This window comes from Chlorocebus sabaeus, chromosome X (genome assembly GCF_047675955.1).
Source record: "Chlorocebus sabaeus isolate Y175 chromosome X, mChlSab1.0.hap1, whole genome shotgun sequence".
Lineage (NCBI taxonomy): Eukaryota > Metazoa > Chordata > Mammalia > Primates > Cercopithecidae > Chlorocebus > Chlorocebus sabaeus.
The window spans coordinates 145,842,900-145,869,589 of NC_132933.1; the positions used below are offsets into that span (position 1 = coordinate 145,842,900).

Below are 26,690 nucleotides of genomic sequence, written 5' to 3' on the forward strand. Positions count from 1 at the left end.
AGCATAATAAGTTTATAAAAATGATGAACCTAAAATTCTTAATATTTCAACATCATTCTGATCATGTCTTGAATTGCATATGTAAATAATTCAAGTATGCGTTTAAATGATTATTTATTAGCATTTTTGTTCTCATAGGCCAAATTCAATTAAAGAGTACAAGTAATAAAATAATAAGTAACACAGAAAATGTATTCAGTGGTCTTGCTGCTTTTAAACATCCCTCTAAATGATTTGGGAGTTGAGAGGTATCTGTTCATTAAGGAAAACAGTTCCTTCCCAGGTACTTTACATTCCCATGCAGGTGATTAGAGTTTTCATTTCTTAAAATAAGTAAATATCTTTCCACCTAACTCCAATAATCTTTGAACTTGAGAAGAATTCTCCACTCTTGCATTATATTTCTCAGGTCAGTACAAGTCGTAGGTACAGCTATTAAAAGGATATCTGATTGAATTCTGTATATCTTTCATGTAGTTTGACAGTAACACCTCATAGGGCCACATTACTGACATAGTTAGAACATTGTGCTAGCCTTAATTATTTGTCTGCCAAGCCCCTAGTTGTTCAAAGAAAAGGTGGTCTCTTACCAGCTGTCCTTCCCTGGTAATTGGAGCTGTGGAATAAAGGTCAGTTGCTCTTTGAGAATGGGAGTGAGCATTTCTGAGTCCTCATCCTTCAGTGCCCCCATGTGTGGAAGGCTTGGTAAATTGACCTGTGCCTGCAGTTACCAAGCTATGCCTCCTTTTGTCAATATAATTCCCACTTTGCTACTTTGGGTACCAGAGGTACACTCTGCATAGCAGGAACCATACCCTATGCTTTTTGGCTCTTTTGAGAGATCCTAGGTAGAATTAGATATATAAAATCTGAGATACTTGAACAATTTATACATATACAAATATGTATTCTTTAAAAAAGGATCTTAGTCCTTATTTCTGAGTGATTTTCTTTATCCTTTCCCCATGTTAACACTTTCCATTAACAAACTGCTCTTGCCTTTTATATAAAAAAATAATAATAAAAAAACTAAGCAGATGAATAACCCAGTGTTATGGGCTGTTGTGTCCCCCTCAAACTTGTGTGGTGGAGGCCAAACCCCAGGACCTCAGAATGTGACTGTATTTGGAGATAGGTCATTAAAGGGCTAAACGACGTCCTAATCCAATGGAACTGGTGTCCTTATAAGAGGCGATTAGGACACAGACACACCACGGACAACCACGTGAGGACACAGGGAGAGGACGGCATCTACCAGCCAAGGACAGAGGCCTCAGAAGAGACCAACCCTGCTGCCCGACTCTGATCGTAGACTTCCAGCCTCCAGAATTGCAAGAAAATTAATTTCTATTTAAGCCATCCATTTTGTGTTATTTTGTCATGGCAGCCCTAGCAAATTTATAGTCCCAAGAATTTAAGATTTTTGATTGTGTGAAGGATCAAGCCATCTGGACCAGTGTTTTCCTGAATTTCTGGGCAGACCTTTCCAGGAAGGTGGGCAGCAAATGGCCCAGGACTGTTCAGCTAGAGGATCACCAGAGAAGTTTCTCCAGTCTCACCTCCTATCATCTTTTTACAGCTGAATTTTCTGACATTCCTCCACCCCCACCAGCACACAAAAATAAGTGAACCAAAAGCATAACAGCTAAAGAAATATTCCTGTGATGTGGTCACCCATGTGTCTTTAGGAGAGAAGCACTTTGTACTGTGTATCACTGTTTATATTCTTAATGTTTTTCTTATATTTCATGATGATTTACATTGCCCAAAATTTTTTAAAAATGTAATTTTGGCATTGTCTTCATATATATGCATATATCCCTGGTGGTAATTCCTAACAGGCCATTGATAGGGAATGCTAAGAGTAAGGATAGTGATAGGGTTTGGCTGTGTCCCCACCCAAATCTCGTCTTGAATTGTAGCTCCCACAATTCCCGTGTATTGTGGGAGGGACCCAGTGGGAGGTAATTGAATCATGGGGGCAGGTCTTTCCCGTGCTGTTCTCGTGATAGTAAGTCTCATGAGATCTGGTAGTTTTATAAAAAGGAGTTTTCCTGCACAAGCTTGCTCTCATATCTGCTGCCAAGTGAGATGTGCCTTTCATCTTCTGCCATGATTGTGAGGCCTCCCCAGCCACGTGGAACTGTGAGTCCATTAAACCTCTTTTTCTTTATAAATTACTCATTCTCAGGTATGTCTTTATCAGCAGCGTGAAAACGACTGATACAGATAGAAACGGAAGAGTAGTGAAGGGCCTCTCACCTTCACTGGAAAAGAATAGAAGTGATTTGCGTTTTGGTAGGAAAGATGATCTTTAAAGCCTTTGTGCATGTTGTGGAGGACAGTTGCTGGCTTTCATTAATTCAAAAGGCCTAGGGATATGTGGTTTCGGCATTCATGTGTAATGCCTCAGACACTGGGAAACTAGCTCTGGGAAGGGTTTAGGCAAAGTGACATCCATCTAGAGCTCTATGTTTGTATATTTAACTCTTAAAATAAAAAAAAAAAATTTAGATTATTGCCATCAGCTAAATGGTAGCATCATGGTGCATCAATAGGAAATGGAAAAAAAATGATTAATAGTATTTATACATATGTGTTATTCTGTAGCAATAATGAAGGCGTAGCATGCTGCGGTTTGTTTTCATTTTGTGAGGACTATAGTGTGCTGTTTTTTAGTAAACTGGTGAGCTGCCTCAGAGAAATTGTCACACATAGTTCTGTAAACTCTGCCTATAGCCCTCATTGACTTTAGGTTGTGAATGAAACGTTTAAAAGTTTATTTTTATTTTTATTTTTTTTAAATATGTTTGAAAGTCATTGTACAGTACCCCGATTAGGGAAAAACAAAAAGATAGCCAAAGTTTCTTTTTTGAGACGGAGTCTCCCTCTGTCGCCCAGGCTGGAGTGCAGTGGCGTGATCTCCGCTCACTGCAAGCTCCGCCTCCTGGGTTCACGCCATTTTCCTGCCTCAGCCTCCCGAGTAGCTGGGACTACAGGCACTCACCACCACGCCCGGATAATTTTTTTGTATTTTTTAGTAGAGACAGGGTTTCACCATGTTAGCCAGGGTGGTCTTCATCTCCTGACCTCGTGATCCGCCCACCTCAGCCTCCCAAAGTGCTGGGTTTACAGGTGTGAGCCACCGCGCCTGGCCACAAGATGGCCAAAGTTTCTTAAACGCCTTCTATTTCTATTGCTGCTCTAACAAATTACCACAAACTGAGGCCTGATTTTACCAATCTCTTGGTAAAACTGGGTGTTGGCAGGGCTGTGTTTGTTTCTGGAGGCTCTAATGGAGGATCTTTTCTTGCCTTTTCCATCTATTAGAGGCCACCCACGTCTTGACTCATCTTCAAAGCTAGCACTGTTTCACCTCTTTGAGCATACTTTCTTAGTGCAGGCATTTGTAGCCATAATTTCCCTCCATGCACTACTTTTGCTGCATCCCATAAGTTTTGGTATGTTGTGTTTCCATTTTTATTCTCAAAGTATCATTTAATTTCTCTCATAATTTCATCTTTGACCCACAAATTTTTAGGAGTATGTTGTTTAATTTCCACATTATTTGTGAATTTCCCATGTTTTCTTCAGTTACTCATTTCTAATTTCATTGTTGATTGGGAAAATATATGATTTCACTTCTTTGTAAACTTATTGAGACTTATGGCCCAGCATATGGCCTATTCTAGATAATTTTCCACGTGCACTTAAGAATAATGTATATTCTGTTATTGGGTCAGTTTTGTATAGATGTCTGTCAAATTTTAATGGTTTACAGTGTGTAAGTGGATTAAATCAAGTCTTGTATTTGTTAATCTTCTAATTGTTCTGTCCATTGTCGTGTGGCATTGAAGTTTCCAGCTACTATTGTTGGAATCAGCTATATCCGCTTTCAGTTTTGACAGTTTTTGCTGCTTGTATTTTGGGGCTCTGTGGTTAAGTTCATATATGTTTATAATTGTTGCATCTTCTTGATGGGGTGACCTTTATCATTATAAAATGTTTCTATTAAAATTGTTTGGTTTTTTTAGTGAAATGGTTTGTCCTAAGTCTACTTTGTCTGATATTACTATAGCTACTTCAGCTCTCTTTGGGCTGTTGTTTGCAAGGAGTATCATTTCCATCATTTTATTTTCAATCCTTTTGTACCATTTGGTCTAAATTGTATCTCTATTGTAGGTATCATGTAGTTAGATCATGTCTTTTTTAAATCCATTCTTCCAATCTCTACCTTTTAATTGGCATTTTTAATCTATTTGCATATAATGTGATTATTGGTAAGACAGAATTTATGTGCAGCATGCTGTTGTTTTCTATGTTAAGGTTTCTTGTTACCTTATTTCTTTATTACTGCCTTTTTTAACTTTATTTTCTAGTGTGCCATTTTAATTATTCTGTCCTTTATTTTACTGTATTTCTTAGTGATTGCTCTGTGGACTATGATAAACATCTTAACAACTTATTTTAAGTAGTTCACAAACCTTTGCTCCTATATAGTTCCATTTCCGACTCTCTTATTTCTGTTGCTGTTGTCATACAGATTACATGTTTATACCTTGTTTGCCCATCAACACTTATAATTTCACTTCGTGCAAAATTTGATTTACAAACAAAACATACGTTTATACTGTCTTTAATATCTCCCAATGGGCAAAAGCAAAGCCCAGTTGTGAGCCATTGCCTTAAAGTATAAAAAATAAGTGTTATAGCATCCTTGTCCTTTATCTCATTTTAAGGTAACTTAGCATAATTTAGAAAGATCACCAGAGACGTTTTTTAATTGGTTATTGGATAACGAGACCCCAAAAAACCCTGGATAAAAAATGTTCCATTTTTACGTGTTTCCAAATCTGGCTTGATAGTTTCCAGAACAAAAAATAAAGTAAAACTTTGTAACAATTTTTGGTATAAATACTTCAAGTTAGAACTTTGATTCATTAATCTTTATTCAAATACTGAAAGTATGTTGAGAAGGAAAATATATACAAACTCATAACGTAACTCCAGTAATAATCTCAAGTGAGTTTGACCTGGGGAGGTCTGTTCAGAGAAAGTTGCATATAATTGCGTGATGAGAATCTGAATCTGAACCAGCTGTGTCCACACAGTCTTTATAAGTCATCCCTAATACTCAGAGCGATTGCCCGGGACAGCTGTTTGCCCTGGAAAAAAGCTTCAACAGGGTGACTTCTTGCTGGTGGAGCCCAGATTCAAATCAGGGGCAGGGGGTGGTTACAAAGCGTATCAATCTGTTACTTCATCACATACCTGCTGCCTTCTTAAAGGAAACAGGAAAGCATTCTTTGATTAACATCTGCACGGTCTGATATTCTGCTTTGAAAAAAATCCATGTAGGAAAAGCGAGAAGGAAAGGAGGTACACAGGAAAGGAGAGCCAATTCATCTCTGTGACCAGAAAAATTAAAAGTTCTTTTTGCACATGTCATGTACTGCCAAATATGTGCTTTTAAATGAGAGAGAGAACAATATGCATGTACATAGCAGTATTATTCAGTATCCTGGGCTTTTTCCTCTTCTTTATGGTTATCAGGTTTTTGTGCAAATGAATGTAAACACACACACACACATACATACACACACATACATATATTTTTTTTTTGAGAGAGAGGGTGTTACTCTGTTGCACAGGCTAGAGTACAATGCCGTGGTATAACCATAGCTGACTATAGCCTCAAACTCCTGGGCTCAACCATTCTCTCACCTCAGCTCCCCGAGTAGCTGGGACCAGAGGCGCATGCTACCACACCCAGCTAATTTTTAAATTTTTTTTTGTAGGGACAGGGTCTCGCTATATTGTCCAGGCTGGTCTCGAACTCCTGGTCTCGAGCGATCCTCCTTGCCACAGCTTCCCAAGTGCCCGGGATTATAGGCATGAGCCACAGCCCCCAGCTAACATATTCTTTAACACCGATATCTACAGGATTTAAGACTCTCTCTGTTGAATAGCTCAACTTAAAGATATGGTCACTCTCCTGAATTTATAAATCCAAATCAACAGTTATTCTCCCAAGCTAGAGACTCACCCTCCTTATGGTTGCAGGGGGTTCCCTGGCACACTGCATGCTAGTTAGAAAGCCCTCACACTGACCCCAGGCCCCTCCCGATATGCCTATGCCCATTGGCCACCTACCTGTGGGTCTTTTCTCTCTGGGAGCCTCCTTGTTCTCTGTGTTTGGGACAGGCTGTCACCTCCTGTCAACTAGGGTAACTTGCTCTTAAATTATCCCTTCAATCCCACCTCTACCATAATTAAAATTAAAACAGTAGTAGGGCCTGCTTTTAGCCTGCAGTGTGTGGGCGTGGAGGGAGGGCACGCTGAAGCTCCATGGAAGGAATGACGCTATACTTTGTGTGCTCACCTGTGCCCCAGAAAGGATGGCACTGGGGACAAGAGCCCCAAAACATGGGCATCCCCTCCTCCCTAAGAAGGCTTAATGGAGGGTCCCCTTCAAGGATTCCATCAATAAAGAAAGCATGTTTTATGAAGGGAAGTTGAGAAGTCCCAGGAAGACTTCCTCACATTGGACTCCAGGGGTCATTTACTAGTGTTGTGATGGTCGATGGGTATTTTTTGTCATTCAGGGCTACTTCTATTAACATTGTAACTGTTCATTTTTTCCCAGCCTAATAAGGTTTTCTTTTTAAAATAATTTTATGCAGTTTTAATTGGAGCACAATAAACTGCACATAAAGTGTATCGTGTGACCAGTTTCGGCGTGCAGTTACCCGTGACACAATTCCCACACCCAGATGACAAATCTTCCCACAATCCCCAGATGTTTCTTGAGCCCGCTGCAACCCCTGCCTCTCTCTGACCCCATGTCAAGGGAACCACTGGTCTGCTTCTGCAATTACAGATTTCCTAGAATTTTATATAGAACTATACAGTATGTGTTCTTTTTTAAATCTGGCTTCTTTCACTGAGCATAATTTTGTGAACTCATTTATGTCATTGTGTGTACCAATCGTTTTTATGCCTTTTATTCCATTGTGTGGCTGCACCACAGGTTGAATATCTATTGACCTATTGACAGTCTTGGCTTCTTTCCAGTTTTTAGCTATTACAAATGAAATTGTCATAAATAGCTGTGTGTAAGTCTTCGTGTAAACATAGGCTTTTCTTTCTTGGGTAAACATGTAGGACTGGACTGATTCCTTCCTGAGGATTGTATGGTAAATTTATAGTTAACTTTTAAAGAAACTGCCCAAAGAGTTGCTATGTTAGCCTTTTATTACTGCTGTAATCAATTGTCGCAAACAGTGGCTTAAAATAACACAAATGTATTGTCTTACAGTTCTGGACGCCAGAATTGGTCTCAGTTGGTAAAATGAAGGTATTGGCAGGGCGGTGTTCCTTTCTGGAGGCTGTGGGGGATTGGCTGTTTCCTTGCCTCTCCAGCTCCTAGAGTGGTCGCCATTCCTAGGCTCTGACCACCGCTCCTCTTCACACCTTCTCTGACTCTCTCCCTCCTGGCCGCCTCTTATAAGGACCTTGTGATTATATTGAGTCCACCTGGATAATTCAGGGTCACCTCCCCACAAGATTCTTAATTACTTTTGTAAATTCCCTGTTGCCATGGAATTTAACATTCACAGATTCTAGGAATTAAGACTTGGACATCTTTGGGGGACCATTATTCTCTCTACTGCAGATTGTGTCATCACTGAGTTCTAAAGTTCAGTTCCTTACGTATTCTGGGTACAAGTCCTTTGGGTGTCTCTGTGTATGTGTGTTTGTATGTATTGTAAATATTTTCCCTCAAATCTGTAGCTTGCCTTTTGCTTTCTTATGTGTATGTGCCTTTTAATTTTGAAGAAGGCCCTTTTTTCCATATGTTCTCGCATGGCCCTTGCTTTTTGTGTTCCATGTATAAAACCTTCACATAATCCAAGCTTCCAAGGATTTTTCTCCTGTTTTCTTATAGAAGTTTATGATCCTAGGGATCAGTATTTTTCCCCAATACAGATACGTTTTCATACAGATAGGTATGGTCTAGTAATACCTTTTGAACCAGGTCATTTTTTAAGTGATTTTTTAATTTAAATATGGATCAGAAAAAAATTCTTAGACCAATTCCCATATCTATTAAATAGAATTGCTAATGCCTGTGAATTATGCCACATGCTAATCAAGTTTTACTTTGCAGATGATCACTCAGTTATCTTTACAGATCTCTATTTTAAGCAATCATATTTATTATTTTTTCTCTATAGTTCAAAAATGATAGCTTACAGCCACAGGAAGCGATATATCAAATACTTAAATACTTTTTTGTAAGCCCACTAGAGCACGCTTCTCATTTTAGGCAATATTACTGAGACTCTTAATTTTATGCTTATTCATTTCAGTCCTTTAAATTCCTAAACACGAGAAAGCACTAGCATTTACTTGCAAGCTCGTTTGTAAAGGTGAGACAGTGACAGCACAGTGCTATGGAAGTTTCTATCCTGTATATTTAAAGCACAAAGTGTGTTAGCGGTTGTAGGGAAAAGCGCCGTAGTGCTCACAGTGTGTTAACAACTGGCAACATTTGTTGAAGAACAGATCATTGCACTTCTCGTCATTTGATGTTCTCATCACCGAGTTTCTCCCTCCTCATACTGCTAGGAATTTGTGCTTGGCTTGTAACATAGCTTCTACCCGACTTCTGTTTTCGGGTCTGAGAGGACATTTCTTAGATAATAGGTCATTGAGGTTAGTTAGCTGAAGGTGACATATGGATAGGTCTTCAGGTGAGAAAAACATTCTGATTGACATAGTGATGTATTCTTAATCACTGTTTTTGCAAGGTTTCTCTTTGCTGCTATTTGTTTCAAAAATATATTAATGAACTTATCATTTCTGATTACTGATTTATTTAACCTTGTAAGGACTGTTTCAAGGTCAGTTGTCACATTTTTCTTGGTGCCTAGCACAAAGTAGGTACCCAGTCAACATTTGTTGAATTAAACTGATTGTATTCTGAGCATGTGCCATTTTTGCATACCCAGGCTATCTGGCTTCTCAAGATTTTTCATCTGTGATTTGAATCAATATTACATGTTATGTTTACTTGTGCAACACAGGATATTCCCAACTTAGAAATATTTGTCTCAGAAGGGGCTCTGTGCTCAGTCATTGGAAACCTGGACTGAATTTTAATTTAAGGGGAAAGTCAGTTTTAGGTTCGTTTGGATTCTAGTTCATAGCATTCCAGTTTTGTTCTTCAGTTTCCACAGTGTAAATGAAATAGCACATATAGCAGCAAAGAACAGTGAGCCAGTCATAGGGGTGCAGTACATCACTTATCAACCAAAACAAGCAAACCATACCGTTAAATTTTGAACCAGGTAGGTTTGGGTTTTGTCCTAAGTTATAAACAGCTATTTATTCATGGAAGGCAAGTTGGATGGAGATTGCAGAAAACCTAAAAGAGAGGAATATGTTTTGTGTTTTTGGACTTTGACAGCACTAATTTTGATTTCCTTTTCCTGTGACATACTTACCTCTGATTTTTGCTCACCCTCAGCCCCACTGTTCTATAGTTTTGGAGTGTTTCCTGCAAATCACAGTGTCTTTCTGCTACACATTGGGATAAGAAAATATATACATGAATTAGATCTGGTAATGGCAGGCCTTGAGAATAGAGCAAAGGGTAAAACCCAAATATGTCAGCATCCAAGCCCACATAGGTGTGACAGTTATCCAGACTGTGTTAAAGTTTCCTGATTGTGTTAGGACATATTGTATTGCTATAACAAAATGCCTGAGTCTGGGTAATTTGTAAGAAAATGGGATTAAATGGCTGTCAATTCTGCAGGCTGTACACTGAGGCATGTGGCTTGTGCACTATAGAACACCAGGATGAGCTCCCTTCGAGCCCTGGCTGAAGCAGGAGCAGTGGGGATGAGGGGAGCAGTGTTCTGAGGCAGCTGGGCCCTGGGTCTGGCTCAGAAAACCACTCTTCTCTTCTAGTACCCTGGGCCTGTGATGGGAGAGGCTGCCTTGGAGACTTCTGAAATACCTGTGAAACCTTTTCCCCACTGTTTTTGTGTCAGCACTTCCCTCCTTTTTAAATAATGCAAATTTCTCTGGCAAGTGGTTGCTCCACAGCCTGCTTGAATTCCTCTCCTAAAAAAGCTTTTTGTTTTTCTACCACGTGGCCAAGCAGCATATTTCCTAAACTTTTTTGCTCTACCTTCCCTTTAAATATAACTTCCAACTTTGTCATTTCTTTGCCTCTGCATCTGAGCATAGGCTGTTAGAAGAAGCCAGGTTACATGTAGCATGCTTTGCTGCTTAGAAATTTCTTCTGCTGGATAACCTAAATGATTACCCTGAAGTTCAAACTTCCACAGAACCCTAGGGCATGAACATAATGCAGCCAAGTTCTTTGCTAAGAAATAACATGCGTGACCTTTTCCCCAGTTTTCAGTTTCTCATTTCCATGTGAGACCTTGTCGACCTGGACTTCACCATCCATATCACTATCAGCATTTTGATCACAACCATTTAACGGTTCTGTAGGAAGCTGCAGATTATCTCTTATCTTCCTGTTGTCTTCTGAGCCCTCCAAACTCTTTCAATCTCTGCCTGTTACCCAGTTCCAAAGTCACTTCCATATTTTCAGGTATCCTGGTAGCAACATACCACTTCTGGTACCAGTTTTCTGTATTAGACCATGCTTGCATTGCTTTAAAGAAATGTCTGAGTCTAGATAATTTATAAGAACAGCGGTTTAATTGGCTTACATTTCTGCAAGTTATACAGGAAGCATAGTGGCAGCTGCTTCGGGAGCATCCTCAGGAGGCTTACAATCATGGTGGAAGGCTAAGCAGGAGCAGGCATGTAACATGACAAAAGCATGAGCAAGAGAGAGAGAGTTGGGGGGAGTTACCACACACTTTTAAACCACTAGATCTCATGTGAACGCAGAGCAAGAGCTCACTCATCACCAAGGCGGGGATGGCCCAAGTGAAGGATCTGCCCCCATGATCAGTTGACCTCCCATCAAGCCCTGTCTCCAATATTGGGGGTTACAATTCAGCATGAGATTTGGGAGGGAATAAATATACAAACTCTATTACTGACCATTGCAGTTTCTCCTCATAAACAGTGACCTGATGCAGGGTCTTTTTTGGTGTAGAGGTGGCATGGAGATTAGTTCATTCTGATTGGTCGTTACCAAAGGCTGGGCAAGGGCATGTGGTAGGGGATGCAGGAGTGCCTGTGGAATGTGGAATGAATAAGGCTGAGCAGGGCAGGGAGCCCCAAGAGAAGTGCCTGGCCCACCATCCACCTGGGAACATGCTAAGGGTTTGGTAACGGATGGCCAAGGTGGCTGAGAAGAAACCAGGAGGCAGGCCATGGTAGGAGGGCAGCCACACTCATCCCATGAGTCTAGCTGGCGGCCCGGGGTCCTTGGCCAGCTCATGACTATCTCCTTTAAGGGACTTGATTGTATCAGGCATGCCTGCAGAGTTTCCACCACCAGCCAGAGAGCCAAAATGTTTCCCAAGCCAATCCCATGGGATGCCTAACTTCTAGTAAGCCACCCCCAGCCTCCACGACAACAGCCTCCAGTCAGGGCCCACCTGAAGCCTCCCTTTTCCCACTGTAAAGCTTTCCCGCTCCCCCACCTGCATTTGAGCTTCTGCCAAAGGCAAGTGCTGGTGTCCAACTCTCTTGCTATGCAATCTCTGAATGAACGAACAGCCACTGCTTGTTCTCATTTGAAGAGATTTTCATTTACCTTCACACATGTACAGTTATCTTTATAACTCAGTGCCTCCTCATTTACCAGAATCTGGTCTTTTCGTGGGCTTCTCTTGTCTTCCCACAAATGTAATAATGCCTTCCTATGACACTAGGATGCTTTGAGCAGATAGACTCTTCCAGTCCATGCAAAGAGGTGGTGTGGTTTGGCCTCACTCCTCACTGCAGGCTCAGGCCAGCTCCCCCTTGCAGCCATGTGCGCGGATGTGACTCTGGGAGTGAAGTGAGATAGCACTGCTGACAGGATCTGGGCTCTGTGCGGTGTGCCAGGAGCATAGAGAGCAATGTGAAACAGCTGTTGCCCACAGCGACCTTTCAGAACAGTTTTTGCGGTTTGGGTTCTGGGGATTATTAAGTAAGCTTGGCTGTGTAAGAAGGTCAAAAAAAGCCCAAGGCAACCCCAGATATCAGAAGTAGCCATTTCAGAAAGCTGAAACCCTTCTCCTGTGAAGGGCTGGGTTTCCAAGCTTAGGTAGTTCAAAGCTCAATTTTTAGGATTGCTGTGCTACTGAATGAAAGTTGGTTTTTGGAAATGGACCCTTATTTTCCAGTATCTTTCATAAAGCTGGAAATGCTTTCAGTAGAAGAAAAGGAGGATCTGGATCTTATGTTAGAACATATATATATATAGTGGTGTACAAGTTTCAGTAGTTACTCTCAAAAGAAGGTCACCAAGGACAACTGTGATTTCATATGTAATGATTCCAGCCTAGATAGAAAATGTTTTTTTCTTGATTTCCATTTAAGAGAGTTGAGCCAATTAAGTAATCCTTGCATATAGTATGTTCCATTAAGTTGTCAATGTTTTTATTCCAAGATGCATGTTTCTTTAAAAGAGCTAGCTTATTAGGGCATGTCTTTGTAAGTGCTTTACGCTGGCCATGTCTGAGAATGCTGTGCATAACTTTCACTGAATTTTACATCTCATTTGATGCAGACCTAATTAACTGTGATTAACTGAGAACTACAATTTATTGGAATCGTTTGCTGCAGTTAACTTGAGAAAGAATGGGGCATATTTAAGGGTCCTTATTTTTCAATCTTGCTTTCATTACAAACACATTAACATAAGTCTGATTTGGGGGTGACAGAGGGAAATAGGAAAAGAAATGTAACTAAATCATAATGGGGTACAATATAAAGGAAAGTACGTACTGGGATGAATGTCATCATAGATTGTTTATTCTTTAATTTGTACTAATTTGTACATTTGTATATGTACAATCAAACACTTCTTAGTTAAGATTGATATATTTTTAAAATCACAACTTTATAGAGCAGAAGTCTTCCATGAAAACATAATGCCAGGTCAGTGGCCCTCCACTTGAGCACACATTCAAATCACTGAGAGGGCTCTGAAAAACACACATTGCTGGGCCCCACCCCCGTTTCTGATTCTGTAGCTCTGGGGTAGGGCCTGCTGTGTGGTTGGAATGTTTGTTCTTTCTGAAACTCATGTTGAAACGTAATCCCCAGTGTGGCAGTATTGAGAGGTGTGGGGCCTCTAACAGGTGTTGGTCACGAAGGCTCTGCCCTCATGAATGGACCCTTTCATTCATGGATTAATAGATTAATGAGTTATTGGATGAATGGGTTATCAAAGGAGTGGGACTGGTAGCTTTGTAAGAAGAGAAAGAGGCTGGGCACTGTGGCTCACACTTGTAATCCCAGCACTTTGGGAGGCTGAGGCAGGCGGATCCTGAGGTCAGGAGTTTGGGATCAGCCTGGCCAACATAGTGACACCCCATCTCTACTAAACCCCACCTCTACAAAAAATTAGCCGGGCATTGTGGTGTGCATTTGTGATCCCAGCTACTCGGGAAGCTGAGGCAGGAGAATCGCATGAACCTGGGAGGCAGAGGTTTCAGTGAACCGAGATCATGCCTTTGCACTCCAACCCTGGCGACAGTGTGAGACTCCGTCTTGAAAAGAAAGAAAAAAAAAAAGAGAGAGAGAGAGAAAGACCTGAGCTGGCACACTCAGCTCCCTCAAGTTGTGATGCCCTGTGCTGCCTTGGGACTCCATGGAGTCCCCACCAGCAAGAAGGCCCTCCCAAAATGTGTCTTTTCGAGGTTGGACTTCTCAGTCTCCATAACTGTAAGAAATAAATGTCTTCATAAATTACCACGTTTTAGGCATTCTGTTAATAAGCAACAGAAAATGGAATAAGACAGAGTCCAAGAATATGTAGTTGGACAGGATCTCACTTCATTCTGATGCTGCTGGTCTAGGGACCTCATTTCAAGAATCAAGGTGTTTAGGAAACAAGCAGTAGAATATATTAGATTAACAAAACTCATGGGTTTACATTTTAAATAAATTCAACAATTACTGATTACCTACTATGAACTGTCAAAATGGTTTAGAAAAATGACACCACCACTTCTATCAAAATGTACTGGAGGCTGGGTTTTTTAATTAAAGCAACTTCACTTTAAAATGTTGTTTTATACACATTCAAAAACACCGCTGACCCGCTTTCCTCAGCTTCCACTAAGATGCTTAGCCCTTCCGAGGAAGCTAAGGCCTTGTTGTGAAGCTGTCACTCATTGGGTGACTAGCACCCTGCCCGGTGGTGCCAGCCCCACACTCGCCTGCACCATGGCCTCCATCCTTGTTTGAGCTCACTTGCGTCTACTCAGCTCTCATTCTACACTGCAGTGTGGTGACCATCACATAAGACCATCGCCCTCATTAAAGCAGCTAGTATAAATGGTGAACCTTTTGGGCCTGGCCTGTTTGCAAGGGCCTGGCCAGTGTCAACATCGGGAGCCTTTTTGGTAGCATGGGGGCTGGTGGACCTGTACCTACAGGCAGTCTGCCCCTGTACCATTGCCCCAGCCAGAGTCAACATTGGGAGCCTCCTTTGCAGCAGCATGGGGGCTGCTGGACCTGTACCTGTAGGCAGTCCTGCCCCTCCACTGCTGCCCCAGCTGAGCAGAAGGAAGTGCAAGCTAGGAAGGCAGCATCTGAGGGGTCTACTTAGGACACGGGCTTTAATCTTTTTGAACAAACCTCTTTTGTAACATGATCAGTGAAAAGCTGTACTCTTGGCTGGGCACCGTGGCTCACGCCTGTAATCCCAGCACTTTGGGAGTCCAAAGTGGGAGGATCACTCCAGGCCAGGAGTTCAAAAATAGCCTGGGCAACATAGGGAGACCCTGTCTCTACAAAAAAAATTAAAAATCAGCCTGGTGTGGTGGCACACACCTGTAGCCCCAGCTACTTCGGAGGCTGAGGTGGGAGGATCACTTGAGCCCGGGAGGTCAGGGCTGCAGTGGGATGTGATCACCCTACTACACTCAGGTGAGACCTTGTCTAAGAAAAGTTGAACTCTTAAAACGCGCACTCCCATAATCAGCTAACATCTTTATAACTGTCAGATTGTGACGATTTGATTCTAACTCAGGATCAGCCTTTCTGTAGTTTATTTTGTGTCTTTAAGGACCTAGCCTATCTAACACAAAACACTGGCTTTAGGTTTTTCTCTTTTTTGTAATTGGGAATAATAAAAAGTATGTTCAAGATATATCAAGATTAGTTTTGGGGAAAAAAAGCATTAAGTAGATTCAGTTGTGCAAGATGCACGAAGTGTGACTTCATAAGTAAGCACTCACAAACTTGGGTTCATAATCCCTTACCCAAAATCTGTGGAGCCAGATGTATTTAAATATAGGTTATTTTTAAAAGGTATTAGAATTTATATGTTCCATGACACATAACGTTCTCGGGGGTTCTCAGGCAGCATCCGTAATCAAATCCATTAGTATTTCTTTAGGGAAGTGCTTGAAGAGTTGCACTAAGTATGATAAATGTGGACCATTAAAGCCACCTCATGCCAGCCCAGTACAGATTTTGCAGCGTTTTCAGAAGCTTTGGGGTTATGGAATTGGGAGCAGAGGCTGTGTTCCTCTGCAGCCCCGGCAATTAAGAAGTGTTTGTGAAGCTGGTTTAATGTGCCTAGCAGGTGTGATGTGTTGGTGAATTCCAAATAATTGATAGTTGTTTTGTTTGTTTGTTTTTTAAGCAAAATATTTGGTAGGAGGCACTTTAGTTTCTCACATTCAACAGCTGTTTGCTGTTATTGGAGCGTTGCTGTTAAGGGAGACAGCAGATCTTGTCAATTCCCCGTAACTCACAGTTAACAAAAGCATTCCCTAATGATTCCATATGTTGATGCTCAGAGGTAATTCTGGGCCAAGCACTCAGAGCACAACACAGATTATTTCACTCCATGGACGCAACCGCCTGGAAGGTGTGTGGCATGAGTACGTCATTAGGATCCCATTTTAGAGGTGTGCAAGCCAAGGCACAGCAGGCTTATAAGACATGCAGTATGACTAGGATCCTCATTTTATAGGTGCTTTACCCAAGGCTGCTAGCTTCCAGAGTTTCCGGCTAGAAAGCTGCAGAGCTGGGGTTTCCCAAAAGGCCACTGGGCTTTACAGGGCCTGGCTTCACTGCCTGGGCTGCCTGCCACCTCCCATGCCTAAAGCATCTCCCCCCACCCCCGCCCCCCCAGCTTTAAGGCCACCACCCCTTTGCAGGTCAGCGGCTATTAAATACATTTCTCCAGTAAACATCGTATGTCAGACAGGCTAAGAAACTTGTCCCAGGGCGTGCAGCTGAGTTGGGAGTTTTCTGCAGGTCTCATGCAAGCCCTAGGTCTTGTATGAACATGGGGGTAGGGGCAAAATCAGGCCTTCCCATATGTATTAATGTTCGTTCGTTCTCACAGTGCTGTAAAGAACTTCCCTGAGACTGGGTATTCTATAGAGGAAAGAGGTTTAATTGACTCACAGTTCCACATGGCCGGGGAGGCCTTGGGAAGCTTACGGTCATGGCAGAAAGCAAGGCAGCAGGAGAAAGAGGGTCAAAGGAGGCACTTGCAAACACTTATAAAACCTTCAGATCTCGTGAGATCTATCACGAGAACAGCATAGGGGAAACCACCCACTGATCCAATCACCTCTCTCCCTCCACACTTGGGGATTATGGTTTGAGATTGTCAGGCCTCTGAGCCCAAGCTAAGCCATCATATCCCCTGTGACCTGCACGTATATATCCAGATGGCCTGAAGCAACGGAAGAACCACAAAAAGTGAAAATAGCCAGTTCCTGCCTTAACTGATGACCCTCCACCATTGTGATTTGTTCCTGCCCCACCCTAACTGATCAATTGACCTTGTGACATTCCTTCTCCTGGACAATGAGTCTCAGGAGCTCCCCACTGAGCACCTTGTGACCCCTGCCCCTGCCCACAAGAGAAAAACCCCCTTTAACTGTAATTTCCCACTACCTACCTAAATCCTGTAAAACTGCCCCACCCTTATCTCCCTTTGCTGACTCCTTTTTCGGACTCAGTCGGCTTGCACCCAGGTGATTAAAAAGCTTTATTGCTCACATAAAGCCTGTTTGGTGGTCTCTTCACAGGGATGCGCGTAACAAAGATGAGATTTAGGTGGGGACACAGCCAAACCGTATCACTATATATGTGCCTTAATGACAGTTGGCTCAAGGTGTTTTGCCCTTAGATAACACAACTCACAGTTATAAAATTGAAGATAGGTCTCCATTTGCATGGTGAGCAGGTACAGCTTCCTGAGAGAGCAGCTGGGGAGAAACCCTTCCTTTTTATATCTTTGTTGGGTAAAACATCGACCACTGTGCCTCAGGGGTGGACTTAGCATTTAAGATACATTTTCAGTTATAAAATATGTTACTTGATTTGCAGCAATTACCTACTCTCCACCTTAGACAGAAACTTACAGGCCACCGGCCTAGGCTTCCCCCAGGCGCAGGGCTTCTGTAACAGTTGAATTAATTTAAGCCGCAATGCCTCCCATGAGCCCCCAGGAACTCAGGCTGCCTCTGAGGATGAAAACACCCGTCAGTCTTTGGGCCCCACCCTGGGGCACCCTGTAGCTTCTTCAGAGCTTCCACCTTCCTGCCAGGCTGTCCCCCTCCCCATGCTGCCCTTGCAGCTACTATAGAAGCTGCTCTCAACATGCCACAGAGATTCCAGCTGAGGGGAGGGGAGTGGTCACAGTCACAAGGGATATTTTCTAATTCACCTAAGGAAGGTAGTAGTGTATGTGGCCCTAGCATGTTAAAAACAACATGACCTTTCCTGGTAAAAAGGACACTGAAACAATGTTAAAAGCTGCAAGCTTGTTAGTATGCAGGGAAGAATATGCATCTGATGGCCTGGTGCAAGTGTTTTATGCTCCTTTATCTTATTTCAGCATTTTTTCGTTCACAACGCTGTCCCTTTAATTATGCCATCAACAACGGCTGTAGTCATCATTTGATCTAAGGAGTTTAATTACTTGTTTAGATCCTTTCTTATTCCACGGTTTTAGGATGATTTTATCTAAATGGTGAGGAAAAGTGTCTGTCTGCACTGTCCCCTACAGATTTATAATCCCACAGTTCTGTATCTTTTAAATTAAAAGCTCCATGACATTTTAAGCTTTAAACAAACACTGTTGAAAGCATTTTTAGAGGATACAGCTGTTTTTCTGCCTTTGTCCACACTCCTTTCTTCCTGCTCGCACACTCGCCTTAGCCACGGTTCCATGGAGCACCTCCTTCGTCCTGCCTGGCCTCTGTTCCTTCGCTTGGCTTTTCACACCCGACAGTGGTGTCTCACTTGTTCGATGCCTGCAGTTTCCTTTTGTCAATCTTCCTCTCTCAACTACCAGAACAAACACTCAAGGAAGTAAAATGTGCCGCCTCACTGCCAATCCGTCCACCTCCTTGCCCTGAGAGCCCTGGCTCTTTCTCCCCCTCACAGAGAAGAAGACAATAAAAGGAGCACTCATGCCTGGGTAACCCTCCCTTAGAGGAGGCTTTTCACCGCTCAGCTGTTGAGAAGGAGGGTGGGCCAGCCCTTCCTTCTGTTCTGCGGCTTCTGTAGGGAGACTGAGTGCAGGATGGGATCCAGGAAGCCTTGAGTTACTCAGGTTGTTACTTGAACTTCGACTTCTACAAACCAGCCCAGGAACTTTTCTGAGTGTCCTGTCTTTTGTACTCCCCTAAAGGGCTTTGACCCCTCCATTCAGGGATCGGGCCTTCACAATCTCCAGTATCCTGAAGGGTGGAGGTTCTGAGGTTTGTTTGGTATGTTTTACAGCAAACTTAATAAAATACAGCTTGTGGCCAGGTGCAGTGGCTCATGCCATAATCCCAACACTGGGAGACCGAGGCTGGAGAATCACTTGAGGCCACGAGTTTAAGACCAGCCTGGGCCACAAGGCAAGGCCCCCCCATGTCTACAAACAAAAAATAAATAAATAAAAATACAGCTTGTGGTGGAAAAGGAGAAAAATATTATAGTGCTGAAAATGAAATGGCACCTGCAGATGCAGCTGTGGGTGGATTTGCCAAGAAAAGCAGAGAAAGAACAGAGGAGGGCTCTTCTTGTTGCTGGTAGCAGTCAAAGCCAGAGCATACATCAGGAGGCAGACCACCCAGGGTCTGCTGCAGGGAAGAGGGCCACAGAGGGGGTCAGTGCACAGGGGGAGGAAGGAAGATGGGGAGTGTAGGGCAGGGGCCACCCAAAAGCTCAAGGAAGAGCCCAGTCCACAACAACCAGCCTCTCCTGGTCCCCAGTGTCCACAGGGCGGACTGGGCCCAGCCTCAGCCCCATCCCAGGAGGAAGAGCCAGAGAGTTCCCCAGGCAAGTACTGGGACCGGGAGAGAAGCGTGCACAGAGGCGAAGTCCACATCGTGGCAGCCAAAGCAATCAATGAGCCCAGTCCTCTGAGTACAAGGCGTCAAGAGCCCTAGCCGATACTGCAGGAGCAGTCAAGAGATGCAGTTTGGATGCTACTGAAGGGACAGGGTACAGGGCCATACGGAAAACTTTTTTTCTCAAGACAGCAGCACTCTGCCCTTGGTTCATTCAGGAATTTTGCATATAGGTAGTGGATGTGGTTGACTGCCCAGGCCTTGTGTCTACACAGATGACTGTTCACCTTCTGTGAGAAAGATGCAGGAGACAAAGCACAGATGGCCCTACCATTGCAGCGGCTCACAAGAGACCTTGCCGGCCTCTTCCATGTGTGACAGGCAGTCCTCTGCATGCCTGTCTGGGAGGAGCAGATATTTTGGAGTTAAAACCTGCCATAACTCTTTTTTTTTTTTTTTTTTTTGAAGACATAATTTCACTCTTGTTGCCCAGGCTAGAGTGCAGTGGCACGATCTTGGCTCACTGCAACCTCCGCCTCTCGGGTTCAAGCGATTCTCCTGCCCCAGCCTCCTGAGTAGCTGACATTACAGGCACGTGCCACCACGCCCAGCTAGTTTTTTGTATTTTAAATACAGACGGGGTTTTGCCATGTTGCCCAGGCTGGTCTTGAACTACCGAGCTCAGGCAGTCCTCTTGCCTTGGCCTCCCAGAGTACTGGGATTACAGGTGTGAGCCACCATGCCTGGCCCTTAACTCTCTTTTAATCGCAGTTCATACCCTGCCAACTTTCAAAATGCATCGGGGCAATTACAGACAAGCATGCATGCCTATGTGCATGTAAGCATGTGAACATACATAGGAGTATGAAAACTTATATGCCTCTTGGATACACACAGCCTTCTCTGTGCGTACACATTACTTCCCTCAGTGTGTTCTAGGTCTCCCAGATACTATCTTACAGGGAAAAAAAGTAGTATTTAGGGATGATTATTGTATTTTTTCATGTCATTGTGGGACCGTTAAAGGCCATTGAGATCACCTGCTCTTTTCAGGACTTATTATTGGGTCCAGCTGTACAGATTCAGGGTCGACTACATCCTGCTAATGCTGCTCCACGCCCCGTGGGAAGGCTTCAGTGCTCAATCTAGAACAGGTGGTCAGTCTCCTAACTGAATTTGAATCCAGATTTTTTTCAGATGCGTCCGTGTGTCTTCTTTTTAAATCAGGTGTGAACAGGGCTATTTCCAGCCTCTCGGGTTCAGGCACTGCCTCTGTGCCACTGCAGACTGGAAGACAAGGGCTCTGCCCAGGCCTCGGAACAACCTTCTGCCCTCACTGGAGCCTTGGGGGGATTGTCACCAGGCAACATTCAGCTCCGTGGAGCTTAACTGGTTTTGAAATTCTATTTGGTAGGCATTCCTCTGTGTTGAAGCATTTTCTTTTTTCATGAATAATGCCTCCTAGCAGGTCAGTTAGTTTGTTCTTCAGTAAAGTAATCTTTCTAGGCCCACACTGGAGACAGTAAGAGTGGGGAAGACAGCTAGTGTGTAAGAAGCGTGCTCTAGGAGGCTGGCACTAGAATGTTACTTATGTGCCCTGAAGTATTCATTCTGTAAAGTAGGATTATTTCGCTGTAGTAGCATCCTCAGTAGTATTCTTATAGGTAATATGAGTGCAATTGATGTTATGTGTATATTAAATATACATACAGAAAAAACACATGAATAGAAATGGGTGTGAGCTAGTACTAGTTATTATATTGTAGGTAGTATAATGTAGCCTATGGTAGTGGTACTGGTACTATTATTAACAGTATTCCTGTTCACCTTGTGTAAGCATGAGGAAAGCGGGCCCCTGCAGGCCCCCTATGTTTCTGAGGCTGTGCTCCGAGTAAATGCCAAGCTGGGAGTTAATTCTGAGGTCAGCTTTCACCATCCTGTGACACAGCCTATATATTAAATGTTCTGTTCTCACCTGGGAGCTTCACAGCAGCATCCTGGCCAGGCATGGTGGGGATTCATCCCACTGGGCAGTGGAAATGTCGTTAATACTAGTGGGCCATGCAGTGGACTTTGTCAACTGGAGCTGGCTTCCATGTTGTTGGGAACACCAAGTAATGATGCGTTGTGCTATTGGATGGAATTGATCATTCCAAGGATATATTTACATTCAAATATGTACATTTAAACAGAAAACACAATCATACAGATTTCATTTCTCTCCTGAGTTCTAAGTTTCCAAATCACAACTCCAGGCATAACTCCAGCAGCCTTGAAAGGAGGCTGCCCACAGTATAATTTAGTGAGAATGACCTGTAAACCTTTCTCCTGCTCACTTAGGTCTCCACAAAAGCCTTTGTTGATGGAATGCGACCTACACAGTGTATGTTTATGCTGACCTAATACAAACTTACTGTTGATACAGTATGCACTCTATTGTCTTTTTTTTTCCTGCAGATACTGAACGACTGTATTCAGTGGTGTTTCAAGAAATATGTGATCGCTATGACAAGAAATACAGCTGGGATGTAAAGTCCCTGGTTATGGGTAAGAAGGCATTAGAGGCGGCACAGATTATAATAGACATCTTGCAGCTCCCGATGTCCAAAGAGGAGCTGGTGGAAGAAAGCCAAACGAAGTTAAAGGAAATGTTCCCCACGGCTGCGCTCATGCCAGGTGCGGTTGCCTCGCTGTTTGCAGGATTATGTTTGTGAATATTAGCAATGGTTTTGTAAATCACCTTTAAAGTCTAGCGTAGGGCATGCTTAGTTTGTCCTCTTTCTTTAGTCTCGAAACTAAGTCCCTCCTGGTGCTCCTGAAAGAGTTTGGCTGATGCTGTGGGATGCTGTGATTCAATTTTCTCTTTAAAAGCTTCTTAAAATAATATGCGTTAGTTTCAGTGATTTCTGGTTTCCAAAAACATTTGAGTATTGTTTATATTACTATATATAAAGATTATGTTAATGACAGAATGTCTTCAAAGTTTACCTTAATAGATGGTTTAGCCTTTTTCTTTTCAAAATCAGATATAGGATTAGTATTTCAGCAACTATTCAAACTTTAACAAATTGATAAGCAGCTAAATCTCCCCAAAGATGCTTAATTTAAAAAAAAGAAAAGTAAAAAGTCGAATTCATTTTTAGCCTGTGTGTTTGTATGCCATTCAGCCCTTTCTTTACTTGTATCCAGTTTTCTTTGGAAAGGAAAGACAACTTTGTTTCCTCCATGCTTGTTAACTGACATTCAATCAGAATGGGCTTGCCTGCTGCTCCTTGTTCAAGAATGTTCTAGATTACAGACCTTGAAAATAGACTCTTTAAAGATTCTTCTGGGATAACAGGATGAATACTCTGTCTTTAGAATTCCCGGTGCTAGGGGAGAAAAAAACAGCAGTTGTGTGAGTAATCTTGGATTTAAAATGATACTAATACGAAGCATACCTACTTTTGAAATGTATGTTATTATTTATATTTATACACATGTCCAAACATGTGGATTGACTATTCCTAGGCAGCACACGCACACATGCAAACACACACCCTTTGTAATCACTCTGTCTGCATCCACTGCAAATGGTAGTGTTTGTGAATCTCCCGCATGGATACGAGCACCGTGATACTCAGTTCTCTGCATCTAGTGTCTTTCTGCACCATTTGCACATGAAGTGACCCTGACAAGTCTTGGTGAAACACATCCATACAGTTACTATATAAAAATTTAATTGTAGTAGGTAGCAGACACACACACTAAAATTTACCATTTTACCTATTTTAAAGTGTGCGGTTCAGTAGTGTTAAGTCTATTCACATTGCTATACAGTGGACCTCCAGAAATTTTTGATCTTGCAAATGTGAAACTTCGTGCTCATTGAACAAGTCCCCATTTCGCCCTGCCCTCAGCCCCTGGCAGCCACCATTCTGCTTTCTGTTTCTAAGATTTTGACTACTCTCAGTACCTCAAATAAGTAGAATCATGTAGTATTTATCTTTTTTGATTGGTTTATTTCACTTAGCATAATGCCCTCAAGGTTCATCCATGTTACAGCATGTGATAGGATTTTCTTCCTTTTTAAGGCTGAACAATATTCTATGGTATGTTAGGCCACATTTTGTTTATTCATAGTTCATTTATTGAGGGACATTTGGGTTGCATCCATGCCTTGGCTCTTCTTGTGAATAATGCTTATATAAACATGAGTGTACAAATATCTCTTTGAGATCCTGCTTTCTATTCTCTCGGGATATACCCAGAAGTGGAATTGCTGAATACAATGGTAATTATGAATTTTTTGAGTGATCACCATATTGTTTTCCATAGTTGTTACACCATTGTATATTCCCACCAAAAATCTACAAGGGTTCCAGTTCCTCCACATTCTCATCAACACTCGTCATTTCCTGGGTTTTTTTGATAGTAGTCATCCTAATGGGTGTGAGTTGATATCTCTTTATGGTTTTGATTTGCATATCTGATGATTGGGGATGGCAAGAATCTTTTCATTTGCTTGTTGGCCATTTCCGTATTATCTTTGAAGAAATGCCTGTGCACATCCTTTGCTTATTTTTAATTTTTATGTTTTTGTTTTTATGTTGTAGGAGTTCCTTATGTATTTTGGATATTAAGCTGTTATCAGACATATGACTTATGACCATTTTCTCCCATTCTGGCTCCCTTTCCACTTAGTTGGTGTGCATACGTTTTTGATTAGATTAATTTGACAAATGTCATCTCATTTGTCTAATTTTGCTCTTGTTACCTGTGCTTTTGGTGTCATAGCCAATAAATGATTGCCAATTCCAATTTCATGAAACTTTAACTTTTGTTTTCTTCTAGGAGTTTTAGTTTTAGGTCTTACATTCAGGACTTTAATCCATATTGAGTTAATTTTTGTGTATGGTGTTAATTAGAGTCTAGCTTCATTCTTTTGCATGTGGATATCCAGTTTTCCCAGCACTATTTGTTGAAGAGACTTATCTTTCCCCATTGAGTAGTCTTGGCTGGCTCATTGAAGATCATTTGACAAATATGTGAGAGTTTATTTCTGGGCTATCTATTCTATTCTATTAGTATGTAGGCCAGTACTGCACTGTTTTGATGAATGTAGCCTTGTAATATGTTTGGAAATCAGGACGTGTGAGACCTCCAATTTTGTTCTTTTTCAAGATTGTTATGGCTATTTGGGATCCCTTGAGATTTTTTATGAATTTTAGGATGTATTTCTCTATTTCTGCTCAAAATGCCACTGGAATTTTGATAGGGATTATATTGAATCTGTAGGATTGCTTTGCATGCTATGAATGTCTTAACAATATTAAGTCTTCCCATCCATGAGCGTAAGATGTCTTTCAATTTATTTGTGTCTTTCTTTCAGTAGTGTTTTGTTTTGTAGTTTCAGTTTACAGGTCCTTCACCTCTTTTATTTCTAGGTATTTTATTCTTTTGATGCTATTATAAATGGAGTTGTTTATAATTTTCTGTTCAACTTGTTCATTGTTAGTATATTAAAATGCAACTGATTTTTGTTTGATGTGTATTCTACAACTTTGCTTAATTGGTTTATTGGTTCCAACAATTTTGGGGTTTTTTTAATATGTTGAATTGTAGTGATTTATATGTATATGATCATGTAGTCTGTGAACAAAGATAATTTCATTTCTTCCTTTCCACTTTGGATGCCTTTTGTTGTGTTTTCTTGCGTAATTGCCTGACTGAGACTTCCATTATTATGCTGTCTGGAAGTGGCAAGAGTGTGTAACCTTGTCTTGTTCCTGAACTTAGAAGAAAAGCTTTAGTCTTCATTGAGAATGCTATTAGCTGTGAACTTCTCATATATGGCCTTTAATATGTTGAGGTAGTTTTTTTTTTTTTTTTTATCCTTAATTTGACTGTTTTTAATCATGAAAGGGTGTTGGAGCTTTTCAAATGCGTTTTCTTTCTGCATCAATTGAGGTTTTTTTTGTTTTTGGTTCCTTATTCTATAAATGTGGTTTCATATGTTGAACCATTTTTGCATTCCAGGAGTAAACTTCACTTGTTCATGTATATGATCCTTTCAATTTGCTGTGGAATTGTTTGCTAAGATTTTATGTAGATTTTTAAATCTGTATTCATCAGGGATATTGATCTGTATTTTCTTTTTCGTATAGTGTTTTACGTGTTTGGTAGAGTTCTCCAGTGAAGCCATCTGGTCATGGACTTTTCTTTGTGGGGAGTTTTTCTTTTATTACTGATTCAGTCTCCTTACTACTTACAGATCTGTTAAGATTTTCTATGTCTTCATTTTTTCCCCCTTCTCAAAATCATCAGAGATTCTCTGTCTTCATGATTCAGTTTTGGTAGGTTGTGTGTTTCTAGGAATTCTTTTATTTCTTTTAGGTTATCCAATTTGTTGTCAAAGGATATGCCAACAAATGGTATTCTCCTTTAATTATTTTCGTGTCATTGGTTGTAGTGTTGCCTCTTGCATTTCTGATTTTAGTCATATGAGTGTTGTTGTTGTTGTTGTTGTTTTAGTTAATGTAGCTAAGGTTTGTCCATAAAGTTACTCTGTGACCGAGTGTCTTTTCTGACTTTACAAAGCACTCATGATGTATGAGGCATGCATGTGTCTTATTTCTTCCATATCTACCCAAGCCTTTCACATGGTTTTCCTTCTACACTTTTTGTTCTATATTCTAAGATATACTTGAAATGTGTTCTACTGCAATCCTTAAAAAGAAAAAATGTTTTATCTAGCGAGTCTGGTAGTTTGGCTGGAGTGCTAGTGAATCTGTTTTATGGAATCTACTTGGTGATCCTATCAACGTAGTGTCTTCATTTGGCTTTCTAAGCGAGCAGGTATCAAATTAAGTAAGGTGCCAATCATAGAAACTCATAGAAGGTGAACAACTAGCAAGGAGCTAGTTCTTCAAAGATAGTTCAGTCCTTCAGAACTTATCTAGATGGCTCTCTTTCTTTACTACTTTTTGGCCTCTTTAACTTTTTTTTATTTTTGACTTGACAAATCCTTTTTCTTGGCATATGATTTGTGTGTGCGTGTGTGTGTGCACACACATATCCTTATTTTAACTTTTACTAGCCGCACAGTTGTGTGTAGGGACTTCGATACTGAAAGTCTCTCTTTGAAAATGATCATATCTACGTGCCATATGCACAATTACCTGTGCTTTGACAGAGCAGAGCATGCAGAAGACTTGAAGAGTATAAAGAAATGTACAAGGT

General features: G+C 41.6%; 1 protein-coding gene across 2 annotated transcripts in view; it reads left to right on the top strand.

The window, feature by feature from the left end:
- The window catches only part of PUDP (pseudouridine 5'-phosphatase), a 100,115-nt gene that overhangs the window by 20,228 nt on the left and 53,197 nt on the right, over nt 1–26,690 (top strand). For both annotated transcript variants that reach the window (XM_007990971.3, XM_007990969.3), the window contains exon 2: nt 21,927–22,145. In XM_007990971.3, the coding sequence (XP_007989162.3) occupies nt 21,927–22,145 (219 nt within the window). The remainder of the gene's footprint in view (nt 1–21,926; nt 22,146–26,690) is intronic.